Genomic DNA, 15,368 nt, shown 5'->3' on the forward strand with positions numbered 1-15,368 from the left:
AGTCAGAGGTCGGGAGCCGGCGGGGGCTGGAGAGGGCACCCCCTAACTCCTCTGGAATGTGGGCTGGTCCGGCCCCACGGGGTCGGGGGAAGGAGGTCGCGCGCCCGCAGGCGGAGACGGCTGGCTACATCTGCCCTGCGCATGGCCCACACCCCGAACGCTACCCACGGGCCTCGCAGAGAATCAACCCAACCCCGGACGCCCACGCAGGGCCCCTTACTGTCACCAGACCCAGACCAGCCCGCCTCCCCGTCCCACACGCGCGCTGCACCCGCTCTGCAGTCCACGGAGAGGCTCATCTCGCCTGCAGCACAGGGACCCCCATACGCAACGCCCCCCACAGTCCCAAACCCGCCCCAACCTACACTTCTGGGTACCACAACCTCAGTCAACTGTGTGACCCTCTTAGAACCCGCTCTCACCCAGGGCCAAGACCTCCCTGACAAAAACCGCAGCATTGAAGGTCACATCAGGCAGCCCAAACTCTGACCCTCAGAGACGCTGCTCAGCGGAGGCAGCACTGAAAGCCGGGGCGCCCCAGCCACAGACACTGCCTACGCGCCCTTCCTCCTGCAGGCCCAGCAGAGCAAAGCGGCCACTGGGGTGGGCAGATGCAGGAGCATAGGTGCACCCTCAGAAAAAGTGGAGCTTCCTCCTGCACGGCGGACCATTCCCTGAGCAGCCTAAGACCCAGAGGAAGAAGAGAAAAACGGCCCTAGGAGCCACTCCAGGGCGAGGCCTGGTTGCCTCGCTATGACCCTTGCTGACCCGGGGAAGTGCTGCTGCTGCACCCATTCTCAGCTGAGGCACCCCAGACGCTGCCTGCCCTCACAGCTGGGCACCCAGGCAGTCGCTGACCCTTGAAGGAGGGACAAGGATGGGCAGCAGGCAGGACAAGTCCTGTGGGCACCTGTGTCTGCCAGCTTGGGTGTGGGGGTGGGGATGTGGAGGCTGCTATGTACGTCTGCCTGGACACACAGGTCACAGAGGTGTCTTTCCTGAGCCCTTGGCAGCTGCCCCAGGAGGGCGGGCTCTCTCCCTGGTTGCCACTCCCAATGTTGCCGTGGAAACTCAACAGCCCCAGTCAGGGGTCCTTTGGCCCCTCTGCCTGTCTGCAGTGAGCCTGTATATAGGACCAAGGTCAAGGGAGTCGACTGGGCTTCAGTGGGACAGCTCCTCCTGCCTCTGCAGTGGGGCTGTGGACCTCACAGTCCTGCCCCAGTCTCAGAAACCCAGGGGGTTGTCTCCCCAGCATCCCTACCCAGGGAAGCTTTGGGGTTTCCATGAGCATGCAGTGGCTGCACCGGGCCTGCATTTCACACACACTTGATATGTCTCATGCATGAATGCATGTATTGGTGTGGGCCTCCAGGTGTCCCCTGGGTCCCTTCACAGTCTGGCTGCAGTTGGTGGGGGTTGTAGTCACTAGCATGGTCCAGGAGCTGCCTGACCTTTGTATTCCTGGGACGAGGGACTGGGGCAGGAGCAGAAGAGAGGCAGCCATCACATTCCTGGGCCATGTGTCAAAGGGAGCTCCACCCAGGTGCCCGCCACGAACCCCTCCACCAGGAAGCCCCCTCCTAGGAACAGGAGGGAAACAGAAGCCAGGCTGCAGTCAGCTGACTCTCCTGTACTCATCGTGGGCAGCCACCTGGGCTTCCTAGGGATCTCACATGTGCCCCCTACGCATGCAGGTGGGAAATGAGGGGCAGTTAACCTCTTCTTCCGGGCTTCTGGCCTTCTTCCTGTCACCCTCCTCTGCCCTAGAGGCCCTGGTTGCTGCTGACACAGCACACGGCTTGTGCCCACCCCAGGGTCATGAGTCAAGACACACCACCAGCCATGGGCACATATGATCTGGGAGTTTTGGTCCCCTGAGTCACGCACACCCAGCCCTTCTGGGCTGATTCCACATCCTGGTTTTGCACATACTTTGGGGTCCGTGCACAACCCTGTTCTTGCACATAGAAAATGACCATGCAAACATGTTTCCATGTGTGCACACGCATGCACACACCTCCATGCCACTTTGTAAATACACATACACGTGAGTTCTGTGCACACACTTCCACACCTATGTGCACGGGCACACAGCGCCACTTTCATGCTCACACAGGCATGGTCCTCAGATCCTGTTTCTCCATCTCTGCACCCACGGGTACCCTGCCCAGAGGCACACATGTGCACCACACCTGGCAACATACATTCATCCAGTCCCCACTTCTCCATCCCTGGCTCTGGGCCCCGGGGATCTGGGCCAGGCTGGCGGGCTGGAGTTTCTGCCCGGACCGTCCCACTTCCGCGCCCCCGCCGGGCGGCCGCCAGCCAGGTGCACCGGCTCGGCCCCCGCCTGGTCGGCCGGGAGGGGGCGGTAATTACGCGGCCCCGGGGTCTCTCACTCTCCACGCGCCTTTCATCCCGGCCACGCCCGACCGGAGCCCAGACGCTCATTACCGCCTCCCGCCCGGTCATTAGCTGGGGTCGGGGGAGGACCCGGCGTCCGGCGAGCCCGACCCAGCGGGGAGGCCTGGGGGTTCGGTGCGGGAGTGCATCGGCCACGCCCCCGCCTTCGTGGCAACGCGAGTGGGTGAGGTGCCCTGCCCGGAGGAAGCCGGTGGTCTTCGCCGGGCGCCTGTGGAGGTGCGTCTTGTGAGTACGCAGAAGTAGACCTTCGGCCTAATCCCTGTCCCGCCGGGCAGGCGGCAAGCCGCGCATTTCGGCCACGAATAGCAGCTTCGCCCCCGCCCAAGGCTATTTTAAGCCCCCTCCCCCGACCACCCCAAGCGCTCGGGCGGAGAAGTGGGGGGGCCTGAGGGCGGGACGGGAACCCCACCCCCCAACGCCAGTGCTCCTGGCGATCGGCTGGACCGCGAGGCGGGCCCGGGAGCCCGGGGCCAGGCTGACAACGAGGCCGCAGCGCCCCCTTGTGTCCTCGGGGAGAACGTGGAGCAGGGCCGAGGCAGGAAGGAAGGTGGTCCTAGCCCCCTGCGACCACCCTCCCCACCCCACCCTCCCCACCCCGCCGCTCACGGGAACAAACAGTCCTTGTAACACACTGAGTCACAGGGACACGCCGGCAACCAGGTACGGATACAGGAATCACACCTGAGACGCAAGCACACACTTCCCACACTGTGCCCGGGGCAGGCGCACCTGAGGACAGGTATCCACAGGTATAGGTCCACACTGCGATGGGAACCCGGGACAGTCGTGGGTACTTACTCAGCCCTGTACCAAGCAACAGCCTCGTAGTAAGTACACGCTGAATAACTGCTGGTAGAAAAATGAATGAACCAAGGTACTTCATAAAACCAGAAGAAGGCAGATTAGGAACCACAGAAGAGTGGGGGCGGGGGGCAAAGAGTGATGAGGGTCCCCTGTGATTCTGGGGCCCCCGTCGCCTGGGCTGGGGCCAGGAGCCGCCGACCTGACTTTGCTGGGGGAGCAGATAAGAACGCCGGTGGAGGCGGGGATTACTCTCCGGCTGGGCATGCCTGGCCCTCCGGCCCCACCATGGGCGCGGCGGGAGGGGGAGCTGAGCGATGAGTCCCTCTGCTCCTTTTAATAACCGCCCTGCGTGAGTGGCTGATGCAGCAGCTCCTGACGCTGCTGCTGACAGTTGTATGGTGGGGGCTGTGGTGTGGGGGACGAGGTGCAGAGAGACGGCTGCCAGGAGTCATGAACTACTGCCTGAGCCTGGGAGGTGTCTCAGCGACCTTGTCACAGGAGACAGTGTCCATGCCTCCGTCCCTACTGCGTCAGCTAGACCAACCTGAGTGTGGGACCGAGTGTGGGGCTTGGGGAGGACTGGAGCTTGCCTGGTATGTGTGTGAGGTCTCTCTTCTCAGATTCCCTCTTTTTTTTTTTTTTTAATCTCAATTTGGGGCATATGGGATCCTAGTTCTCAGACCAGGGATTGAACCTGCACTCCTTGCATAATAAGTGGGGAGTCCTAACCACTGGACCAGCAAGGAAGTCCCTCAAATCCCTCTAACTTTTAGCAGAATGTCTGCCTTTGAAGACCGTCTGGAGCCCAGGAATATTACCAGAGGTCTGGGGAGGCAGGGGTCTGCACTAGCTTCTTGCACCCCATGGAAGAGTCCAGGGCCACAGAAGATACTGTGAGCCAAGGCCTGGGCAGGGGGAAAGGGGTGACCTCAAGAGGAGAAACTGGGAACAGCCTTGGGGGTGAATATCTCTTCAATAGCAGAGGTCTTGGGACCCCCCAGACAGGATAAAGATTCTTGGGGAGGAGCCAAGTGGCACGCCCCTGGCATAGGCAGTGAGTGGGTTCTAGGTGCTTTGAGGAAAGGGGAGGGGGCTAGAGCACACAGTGAAGTTGGGGGCTGAGCTGAATGTTGGGGTGCAGTGGAGACTCCAGGGCTGGGCACAGAGCCCAGTTCTGTGGGTTTGAGAGCCCAAGTCAAGGTCAGCCGGCAAGCTAGAGCTGGGATGCACAAAAATGTCTGGCCGGCTGACTGTGGGGTATGGGTGCCACCTACCAGACCTGGTGAAGTCAGGGTTGGTGTGGGAATTAGGTGTGGATGCAGTCTGGAATTTGTAAAGAAACAAAGTTGGGAAGCTGGAAGAGAATACTGGGGTCCACATAAATGGAGTTGTCTCAGTGTTAGGGTTTGGGCGGGCTTGGGGGCTGACCACATGAAGTTGTGTATTCAGGAGAGTTGAGGTTCTAGGACTTCCGGGTTGTCCGTTAGGTTGGCAAGTTTATAAGGACTGATGCCAGGATTCAGATGAAGGTGGGGTGTCTGAGAACTGGATCCCGGCTGGTTCTGGGGACCTAAGTGAGGTTGGTTAGTCGGTAATTGCTGGAGCACCGCAAAACTAGGGGTTTCAGCCACCCCAAGAAGGTTCCCAGGCAATGCTCTGGCAGCATCCGTCAGAGCCCCTTTGTTCTCCGCCACAGGCCAGGGGGCGGACATGCGGAAGTAGGTCCGCTCCGCCCCGCCGCGAGCCTGCCCCGCCCCCCACTCACGGACTGGGGGCTACGGACCCGGCGCGTCCCTGTGCACAGCGCCCACGCGCGGGAGGGGGCGGGACGGCTACAGGCCCGGCCCCCCAGCTCATGAATATGAGGCACAGCTACGGTCTCCAGGGCCTGGGATTGGCCGGTGCAGCGCGGGGAGGAGAGCTCAGGGGCGGGGCCTGGGGGCGACGTATATAAGGCCAGGCGCACAGCGCCCCCCTTCTCACTCGCGCGTTAGGAGGCTCGGGTCGTTTTGCTGTCCTGTCTTCCCGCCTGCGCCAGGGACCTGCCCAACTCAGTGGTGAGGGCCCTGGCGGCACCGGCTCCACGGGCCCGGGGCGGCGGGCGGCCTGCGGCTAGATGGACGAGGCGGGGCGGCAGCGGCACGCCCTTGGGCGGGGGCGGTGCCAGGGCGGGCACCCCCTGGTGGGTTGGAGGCGGGTGGAGTCCGCCCTGCCAGCGGCGAGGGGCAGCGTAGACTGGGTAGAGTCGTGGCCGGACGGCATTCCCTGTGGGCCAGGCCTGTCGCGAGCGTGACATCTCCGTAAAATGGCGGCCGCGAGCGCGAGACTGCGCCTATCGAAATGGCGGGAGCGCCGGTGCCCGGATGGTGTGGCGCAGGACGCGCGCGGGGGCGCATGCGTATGTTGGGCGTGGCCGGGCCAGGGCTCCTCCCCGCTTTCCTATTGGTGTTCTGCAAGGGCAACACAGCCCCGGTGCTACCCACGGCTTAAGTTTGGGTCCTAGTTTCGAGGCTGCAGGTCGCCTTCTGGCCTGTTTCTGGCCCCTCAGCGGAAGCCTGTGTCCCATAAAGGGTCAATCTAAGCACCGCCCCACAATCCCGCCCTGCGTTGGCATCCCAGCGCAGAAACCCCCGCGCCCCCTGCCACTCCCTGCCCAGTACCCTCCAGTGGACCGAGCACTTTGCCATGATGGTCTAGTTAGGACTTAATCCTCCGGTGTTTGCAAAGTGCGGAAGCCAGGGTGCACTCGGCCCGTGGCAATGGTGGTCGATGCCCTCTTTAAGGGTCCAGTGTTAAACCTCCTGTGAGGCTGTTACCAGGCTGGAGTTTTGGGGCCCCATGGTCAAGTAGCACTGAGGAGCGAGGCAGAACCGTGGTGTGGACCCAGCCCTCGGAGCTCCGAGTATTGACTGAGAGAGGTGGATTTGCCCCACGTACAGAGTAGAGGCAAGGGGCCCGAAGTGATAAAGGAATTAAGGGTTTGTTTGAGATGAAGTACTGGGTGTGGGCTTGGGACGGTTAAAGGGCAGCAAAATAATTTCTCACGGTTTCCCCCATGAGCATATGTTACTTGTATAAAGTAAAATAGGGAGGGGTGAGTTTGGAAGCCCCTGCCCGACCTCAGAGTATTTCAATGGTGTTTGCCTCAGGCCACCATGGCATCAGATGAGGGCAAGCTTTTCGTCGGAGGGCTGAGTTTTGACACCAATGAGCAGTCACTGGAGCAGGTCTTCTCAAAGTATGGACAGATCTCTGAAGGTGAGACTGGTGCCAGAGGAGGTGGCTGAGCAGGGCTGCATACAGGGAGGGCGGGTGCCTGACCTCAGACCTCTTCTACTGCACAGTGGTGGTCGTGAAAGACAGGGAGACCCAGCGATCCAGGGGCTTTGGGTTTGTCACCTTTGAAAACATCGACGATGCCAAGGACGCCATGATGGCTATGAATGGGAAGGTGAGGGGTGGCCACTTTGGGGTCCGGAGGGTCTGGGCTGCAGACCTAGGGCGGGAGGTGCAGAGGCTTATCGTGTTCACTCTTGGTCTCCAGTCTGTGGATGGGCGGCAGATCCGGGTGGACCAGGCAGGCAAGTCATCTGATAACCGATCCCGTGGATACCGCGGTGGCTCTGCTGGAGGCCGGGGCTTCTTCCGTGGGGGCCGGGGCCGGGGCCGTGGTTTCTCCAGAGGTGAGTGCCACCTGTGGGGAGGAGGTGGGGGGCATTGCTGCAGGAGCTCACACTTTTCCTCCTGTGCCCTCTGTAGGAGGTGGGGACCGTGGCTATGGGGGGAGCAGGTTCGAGTCCAGGAGTGGGGGCTACGGAGGCTCCAGAGACTACTACAGCAGGTGGGGGCAGTGGTCCTGCAGAGGGTGGGGGCTGGTGGAAACCCCCTGAGGTGCCCTTCATGCCCATCTATGTTCTTCGTGCAGCCGGAGTCAGGGTGGCGGGTACGACCGGAGCTCTGGCGGGTCCTACAGAGATAGCTACGACAGTTATGGTAAGTGGCACTCCAAGGGCTGGTGGTGGGAGTTCAGTGCGCCTCAGAGCGCTCTGCCAGCCTCGATCAGAGCTGGTTACTCTGCTGACCCTGTAAGGGACAAGACTGTCCTCTCATGTCTCGGTGCCAGCAGCCACTTCTGACCAAGGAGAAAAGGGAGATCCAGGGTCTCCGAGCAGAGTGGGCAGGCAGCGTCCGTGCGTGTGGGCCACCGCCACCCTCGGCTGTGGGGGGGTTGGTTGCTCCTGAGGCTGCAGGGCTGGGCCCCGAGGGCCGGGCCAGGCGTGGACTGCTGCCTCTTGCCGTCTGCTTCTGCGCCTTTACACTGTGCCTGCTTCTTGTTCTCAGCTACACACAACGAGTAAAAATCCTTCCTGATCGAGATCGTCCTTCCAATGGCTGTGTGTTTAAGGATTTGGGGAGCGCCGCTGCATCGTTAGTGTGTAGTGACCACGCCTCCTTGTGCCCACTTCTGTAGTCTTGTTGGTTCTGATCTTGTCAAACACAGCCTGACTGCTTCTGACCCCCAGATGGCCTCACTGCTGCCCTTTGCTTTTTAAGGAAGTGCTTTCTGTTGTTAAGGGTTTTTAAATCGTTTGGAAACGCACTTCTGGTTTTACTTTTAACCTTTTTACCACTAGCCAAGAGATTTTTTAGAAAATAACTGGGGGTTGTGAGGGTTTTGTTTTTGTTTTTGGTTGTGTTGCTATTTTCGTTTCTTTTCAGCGGGGTCAACCCCGTGAGGTTGCTCTTTTTTGAGGTTGAACGAACTCTGGATCCGCTCTCTTTGTCGGAAGCTGAGCAAGCTGTGGCTTTTTTCCAACTTGGTGTAACATTTCTGAGTGTAGCGTGGTCAGACTGTGCAGGAGGCAGTGGAGGTGCCCGGGCTGCCCGCCTGTCCTGGGCGACCCACAGTCCCCAAGAGGTTCTTGACAATGTGTGTTTATATTGTCCTTTTTTACTGGAAGTCATACACATATGCCATCACTGTTGTATTTGAAGTGGTTGAGGAATCCTTGTATGCCGTTTTCTTTGGCTTCACGAAGCTGATTAAAAGACTGTCTGAATGAACCTCGCTCTGAGCATCTCCCTTTGATCGCACCACACGCGTCCTGCTGCCAGCTTGAAGCAGGCAGAGTAGAGCAGAGCTGGCAGCTAGAGGACTAGGGCTGCCATCCTGCCTGCAGCTCCCAGGGCTAGAGGAGGAAGGTAGAGCCAGTGATGCTGGCTGGGCCCCTGTGACCACTGACTGCCCCCACCCAGTTAGGCGAGCAGGTGGGTGATGGGAGCGGGCTCTCGGACTGCAGGGCAGCCCCGGGATTCTTCTGGCCATGGCAGCTGGAGGGCTTGATGGGCGGGCAGCCTAGCAGGGACAGTGGACATGGGGGCGCCCAACGCTGACCCTGAGCCCCTTAATCTAGAATCAGGCCAGAGAGCGAGCGGATGCAGACAGTGTCCCTGGGTGACCACAGACTGACTGGCTCATTAGCTAGCTCTACTGTTGCTTTACAAGTTCTGAGCATTCTCTGCTAGCCTATGGAAGCTGCAGCCCCTCGGAGGACAGAAGTGTTGTGCGCCCAACAGAACCCTCTGAGACGCAAGCCGCTCCCTGGGCTAGCTCATATGTGGAGATAGTCCTGTCACCGAGGTAACTCCTTTTGCTCGTCCGCATTCCTCTTCTCTCGGGCGCTCATATGAAAGCCATATTACCCGGGGAATGTTCCTTTGACTTTTTTGTTTTTCTATTTTTTTTCCTTTTTTTTTTTTTTTTTAAATAAAAACGAGGTGGAACCAAAGGCAGGCCCCGGCCATTTGCCCTTCCCCACCTGCAGCCAGGTGAGCAGCCTGGGAAGTTGAGTTTCACCAGTAGGTTCCACCCGCTAGTAGGATTGGAGACCACCAAACGCCCTGCCTTTTGGAATTTTTTGTTCATCAATTGACTGTCTTTTCCAGACCTCTTTAAGTCACACTCCTAACTAGTTCTCTATGGTGTCTGCTGCTGCCATGACATTTTTCCCAGAGCTTGTGCCATTTTCTAAGCAGCTCTGTCCCAAATAGGTGGCTGGCTCTGCTTAAGAGTGGAAGGTAGCCTGGCCCACCTGAAAGGCTCAGGCCTGCCCATGGTGGGGCCTCAGGTTGGCCCCAATGACTAGCTTGAGACCCTCCCAGGAGCTGTGGATTGTTCTGGGGGGAGGCAGGGAGGGGAGCTCAGCTCTGCCAGGGGTAAGGGCTAACATTCGTTTGCTTTGGCAGGTTGAATGGAAGTCAGTGTGACCCGGAGGAAGTGTGGCCTGAGAACAGTGTTGACCTGGGGTCCCTGTCCCAGGAGGGACTCTACCCAGGATCGAGCCAGAGGCACGGATGCCTGCCCTCGCAGCCCGTCGCCTGTAAGTGCTTCCTGGGGCGGGAGGCATGTGGCCCTTTGGCCCAGGCCCTTGCAGTGGGTTCTCCCCTCCTGGCAGCGTGATCCACTGGGGACAGCATCTTCGCTTCTTGCCGGAGTAGCCCTTGTGCTCCCCCCAATCCCTCCTGTCTTTCCAGCAGATGTTTTACTGGCAAGGTTGGGGCACGGGGTTCAAGGTGCTCCAGGAGGACAGGCCTGTGGTGCTGGCATGGCGGTGTGTCCTCACCGGCGATGTGACAAGAAAGCGTGGAAGTCACGTTTGAATAAAGGGATGGTGTGTCCACCCACAAATCTTGAGTCTCGTTTGGGGTGTGGTGTGGAGGGCGGACACTGATCCTGCAGGGGTGGTCCAGATGGAAGGGGCGGGGTGGAGAGTCCACTGGAGAAAACCCTTTTCGGCCTCCGTTCTGGGCATGAGCTGGAATCAAACCAGGAAGACCAGCTTGGCAGCTCATTGCCTTCTTGGGCAGTTCTCCTGGGACTGTTCTCTCAGGGTCTGAGAGGGTGTGGCCAGCCTGAGCAGAGGAGGAGGTAGTCCCTGGGGCCCCCCATCCCAGGGGGAAGGCACCTCTCCCAGAGCCCAGGCTGAGGTCTTGGCAGTGACCGTGGGCATCTTCATCTTTGCACCCCATGGGGCTGGCCTTGCTCCCAAGCTGCTTGCTTTCTGTCCCAGTCTTGGGGTACAGAACCTTAGGGTTGAGCCCTGGTTCCACTGCCTCGGGTTCTGGGCTGGTTGTGTCAATTCTGAGCAGGGTGTGGCCCTGTGAGGTCCAGGTCACTAGCTTAACCCCCTCTTCTCCCACGGGATGTGTTTGGTCTCTTCTGGTCCCCCCGCCCCCAAAGGCAGGATGTGCAGGTTCGGGGCCTGGATGTCTCCTCCACGGGAGGATCAGGCCCAGTGTGCTACCGCGCAGGTGTCACCGTAGCCCAGGGCGAGTTGGGTGGGGACGCAAGTGTTCACAGGGCCCAGGTGGGAGGGAGGCCCGCCGGGTTCGGTCGCACCTGCCTCCGCATCAAAGTCCCTGACACTGGTGGGTGTTCCCTATAACCCGTCCCCGGAGTGGCGGGCGGGGCGGCCGCGGTGCTCACGCTCCTGTCGGGGTACAGGACTGAGGCTCTGAGCCCTCGGGCAGGCTGAGCGAAGAGCCGGCGAGCTCGGGACGCGGGGAAACTAAGGGACCCAGATGTAGTGAGGTACACAGCCGGGGGCGTGGCTAGGCATTTCCGGCTACGAGGCCAGCCCCTGAATCCCATTGGCTGACACTGCCCCACGCCATTGAATGACAGCCCCTAAGAGGGGGCGGGGCGCAACTAGCGTTTCCGCCGGGCCATGGGGCCGCGCTTGCTGCCGCCGCCGCGGCTCCTGCTGCTGTCGGCGCTCTTGCTGCCGCCACTGCTGTACGGAGCCGAGGAGGCGCCCCCGTCACCACAGGCCACGTTGTCGCCGCCGCCGCCCGTCGTGACGAACGGGAGCCAGCCGGGTGCACCGCACAACAACACACACCTGTGGCCACTGGGCTCGCCGGGCTCGCCGCTGCTGCGCTCTCTCTACGTGGTCACGGGCCTCATCGTCCTGGCCGCGCTCTACTTCCTCATCCGGGCATTCAGGTGTGTCAGGCCCACGCCGCCGCCGCCCGGGCGCAGCCAATCCTCGCGCGCCTCGCGCCCCCACGTGCTTAGGCGCCTGAAGCGCAGTGCGCCAGCGTCACGTGGGTGGGTGCGGTAAGAAAGTCACGTGATGCACTATTATTTTTCTGAGTTTGGGTGCTGTTGCTAGTTTTCCAGAGGGAGCCACGGAGGCGGGAGGTTGTGGGTTGTGTAGGGCACCGGGAGTCTCCGGAACACTATGCGGCTCCGCCAGCCTGGCGACGAGCGTCGCGGCCACCAATCCAATTTGCATCTGCGAGCTGGGGCTGGCCGCAACGTTCGCTGTGGTTGACGCTCACAGCCCGGCCGGTGCCAGACCGGAGCCTGCCCCTGCGCTTTGCTGCTCCTGTTCAGTCTAGGGCTGGCCATGATTATCAGTGTCTAGGTTCTGCCCTTGCTCCCCCAAGAGTTGAGGACCCTCTTGCTTTTCCCGCCTACAATACGGGAGACCTGGTTTCGATCCCTGAGTTGGAAAGATCCCCTGGAGAAGGGAAAGGCAACCCACTCCAGTATTCTTGCCTGGAGAATCCTTTGGACAGAGGAGCCTGGCAGGCAACAGTCCATGGGGTCGCAAAGAGTCAGACACAACTGAACGACTTCACTTTCTTTCACTTTGGTTTTCCCGAGGCATACCCCCTGCCTGGTGCAGGCCCTTTGCCCACTCCTCGGGCCCCTAATCTCCGCATTTGGCTTCCTCTCTGGGGTTGATCTCCAGAGAGCCTGTGTCCCACAGAGTTGACCATGTTCAGGCGCTCTCAACGGGCATTTTCTGTCTTCCTCGAACACTGCTGTGGGTGCACAACGCTTGTCTCCATGTCATTGCACGCTGTATCCATCGTAGAGGCCTCATAGAGACCTCGCGGTTTCCCTGGTGGTGGTCAGGAGCCAGAGCTTCTGTCTGAGACAGCTCTCCACTTGATGTTTCTGGCAAACCCTAATACTTTCTCTGAGACTCAGTCTTCTTATTTGTATAGTGGGATAACAACATCCCCCCCCCACCCCGCCCCCACCAAGGGTCCTAGCTCCGGGGCCTGCCAAGGGAGATGTCCATCCACCTTTTGTTATTGACATAAGAGCAATTGATGATCGTTGTGACCATTGTGAGAAGAAATGCAATTAGGCCGGGAAAGTACACTGCAAGGCTTTGGGAATCATGCAGAGGAGGATTATGGGAAAAGGTGGGAAGCTGGACAGGGGGTCAGCAGCTTCACGGAGAGGTCGTGAGAGAGTCACTGAGTCAGCCTGGGCCTGCTTTCAGATTGAAAAAGCCACAGCGGAGGAGATACGGGCTCCTGGCCAACACCGAGGACCCCACCGAGATGACCTCGATGGACAGTGACGAGGAGACAGTCTTTGAGACAAGGAACCTGAGATGGTAGGGTAGCACTCTACACACTTTCAGGGGCTCCTTGGGTGGATGAGGGGTGGGATCAGCAGGAAGAGAGTCAGGTGGACCACCTGTGCCTGTGCTCAGCATAGTCAGCACCCAGCAGCAGGGGTGGGCCTGGAGTGAGCACTGCTTTTACGTCACAGGCTGCGTGGCCTCATGTAAAGCCCCTGTCTCACCGTTTCAGTTTCCTATTTCTTTAACATGGGAACCAGCTGCATGGCTGGAGTAGGTGAGCACTTCCTCTGCGCCTGACACTGAAGGCCAAGATCAGTGTCAGAGATGGAGGATGCCTGCCAGGTGCTACCAAAGCTGGGGGATGGGTCTGAGACTGCCTCTCCACTGCCCAGCCCTATGAAGAGTGTCCCAGGCACAGGGAGCAGCAGAGACAGAGAGGGGGCTGACAACTGAGGTGACCCAGGGGCTCTGGGCTCAGGGCCAGCGACTGCCTGAGCGGGATTGATGGCCCCTTTAACCCCAGCACGTTGCGGGCTCAGTCCCCGAAGCTTGGAGACCGTAGGACAATTCTGACTTTCCGGCCCCCCTCCCACACGTAGAGGGAGGCATGGGTATGGTCGCGAATCCCCCAGGTGTCTGCATTTCCTGGCTAGGGCACCTACTCCCTTTCCTCCCAGGTCGGGAGTTGGCAAGGCCTGCAGGCTGGGAGCGGGGGCTGGGATGTTAGAGGGCTCAGCACTCAGCCTCAAACACAGCTGGATGGGAGCAGAGCGGGGTGGGTTCACCCACATTTCTCACCACCTTCTATCCCTCCTTTCCAGATGTTTGGTTCAGGAAGGCAGCATTTCCAGTGGCCCTGGGGGAAGGACGAAAGGCAGGGCCCCTCCCAGTGCTTGGAACACCCCGCCTGGACCAGAGAGCATGTGTGGGCCCTCCCGGCCCACTGGAAGCCAACTCAGCCCTCCCTGCAGACAGGACTGCCCAGGTTACCTGGTGGAAGCCAGAGGGGCACTGGCAGCCCTACACAGGACTCTGAGGCCCTGGCCATGATGTGACTTATACCAGTTACCCTCCCTGGTGGGAATGTGGCAGCCCCAGGCTGAGGCCTGGAAGGCAGGCAGGCTGGGTGTCCTGTCTGGGGGCACCGTTCCTCTGGGGCGGGGACAATAAAGGCAGCAGTGCTTTTGTAGCCGGTACTCAATTCCACAGCGGGCCAGACCCAGCGCCCCTGCCTCACGGGTGGGGCAGGGGGCAGCAGATCTGGGTCCATGTCAGCCTGTTCTCCCACCTGTGACCATCTGGATCATCCCTAACTGTTCAGAGGGTCCCATGCAGAATCCCACAAAGGAGGGGGAAAGATGGAGGAGACCTGCCCCCACCTGCCTGGAAGAAGACCCTGCCACTAGTTATCTCTAGGCTTAGTATAGGAGAACTATTCGTCCACCAAACTGCTTAAGGGCTCCCCTTCCAGGCCAGCTTCAGCCCGGGGCCCCTCAAGGGCAGTGTCCTCTGCTTCACCACACACTACTACTCCAGGGCCATTTCTCACAGAGCCCCAGGCTGCAGCATCCAGGTCTGGAGCCAGCCAAGGCTCCCCGTGCCCACTCTGCCTCTCTCCTTTCAGCCTCCAGTGAAATCACTGGTGAACTTGATCCCCAATCCCAGGCAATCTGTGCTGGCCTCCCGAGTCCCACGGGGACACTTGAATTCCACAGCATGTGGCTCAGTGCCCATCCTGGCCACCTCAGTCCCATATTTGGATCTTGAACCCCTTTCAGGCATCTGAGTCCCATCAGGGCAACTTGATCCCCATTCTGGGCACCTGAATCCCTTAGGGGTACCTCAGTCCCCATCCTGATCATCTGGGATTCATCCTGGCACCTGACCTCATGGGGGTGTTTCAGTCCCCATCTTGGCCATCTGAGGCCCATACTGGTCACCTGAGTCCCATTGGAGTACCTTGGTTCCCATCTTTTGTGATGGGCTTGATGAGTTCCTCTGTGGGCCTTGTTTCTAAGCAGAGTCTGGCTCTGGCCTATTCCCCCCTGGACTATATAAATTTAGTTGTGGGAAGCAGGACCAGTGTGGCTGGCCTGTAGCTCTGTGCCCAGCCTGAGGTTACCCTCATGCCTCTGGCTGAAAGCTTGGAGGCCCCGTTGTTAGAAGGAGCTGTCATCAGAGGGGGCTGCCACCAGGTGGCAGCCTTGTGCTGCACAGTCTACCCAGGTGTGGCCTGAGCCAAACTGTACAGGTGGGGAAATAGGTTCGGCTGGGGGCCCTGTTTCTCACACCTCAACTCCACCTTGTTGCCATGTCCACCATGGGATGGTCTGAGCCTGCTGCCCATTCAAGCCTTGTCAGCCCTTCTGGCCAGTCTCCCTCAGACCTGCTGACCCTTCCTGCCCAGCCTGAGCCTGGGTTCCTGAAGAAAGACCATCTCTGTCACAGTCAGCTGGTCCCCCCTCCCTCCAGCTGGGGTCCTTTGCTTTGGCCCCCAGTTGACTTCTCTGTTGGCAATATCTCCCATCATGCCCCAAGGCTGTTCACAATTCCTCTTCCCTTTCTGATGTGCTACTGCCACCTCCAGGAGGTCTTCCCTGACTGCTTACTACCATTCTTTGGGAGAGCCCTGTACAGAGTGGCCAGCAGGTCCCCAGTAGCCAGGGAAGGTTGAGGAACTGAGGCCACAGTCCCAGGGAGGCACTGAGATGACATCCTCCAACCCAACCCCCCTGCTCTCTCCCCATCTGT

At 59.9% G+C, this 15,368-nt stretch overlaps 2 protein-coding genes across 10 annotated transcripts; both read left to right on the forward strand.

Moving 5' to 3' along the window:
- The first annotated feature begins 2,518 nt into the window (after window positions 1-2,518).
- Window positions 2,519-9,916, forward strand: CIRBP (cold inducible RNA binding protein). 8 transcript variants are annotated; one of them, XR_008704222.1, is made up of 7 exons: window positions 5,130-5,285; window positions 6,378-6,486; window positions 6,573-6,679; window positions 6,773-6,911; window positions 7,154-7,221; window positions 9,475-9,608; window positions 9,763-9,916. XR_008704222.1 is itself a non-coding variant. In XM_055553140.1 (7 exons), the coding sequence occupies exons 2-7, from the start codon at window positions 6,384-6,386 to the stop codon at window positions 9,477-9,479; spliced, it is 504 nt and encodes a 167-aa protein (XP_055409115.1). In that variant the 5' UTR covers window positions 5,130-5,285; window positions 6,378-6,383; the 3' UTR covers window positions 9,480-9,916. The 8 variants fall into 8 exon arrangements, 6 of the variants coding, with proteins under 6 accessions (XP_055409103.1, XP_055409115.1, XP_055409134.1 ...); XR_008704221.1 differs by having other exon boundaries at window positions 9,766-9,916; XM_055553140.1 differs by adding an exon at window positions 6,988-7,069 and having other exon boundaries at window positions 9,475-9,916.
- Window positions 9,917-10,888: 972 nt separating this feature from the next.
- Window positions 10,889-13,806, forward strand: FAM174C (family with sequence similarity 174 member C). Of its 2 annotated transcripts, none has more exons than XM_055553182.1 (3): window positions 10,889-11,347; window positions 12,531-12,647; window positions 13,439-13,806. In XM_055553182.1, coding segments are annotated over exons 1-3 (510 nt in total). In that variant the 5' UTR covers window positions 10,889-10,955; the 3' UTR covers window positions 13,440-13,806. The 2 variants fall into 2 exon arrangements, with proteins under 2 accessions (XP_055409157.1, XP_055409159.1); XM_055553184.1 differs by having other exon boundaries at window positions 10,913-11,233.
- Window positions 13,807-15,368: the final 1,562 nt, after the last annotated feature.

This window comes from Bubalus kerabau, chromosome 1, assembly GCF_029407905.1.
Source record: "Bubalus kerabau isolate K-KA32 ecotype Philippines breed swamp buffalo chromosome 1, PCC_UOA_SB_1v2, whole genome shotgun sequence".
Classification (NCBI taxonomy): Eukaryota; Metazoa; Chordata; class Mammalia; order Artiodactyla; family Bovidae; genus Bubalus; species Bubalus kerabau.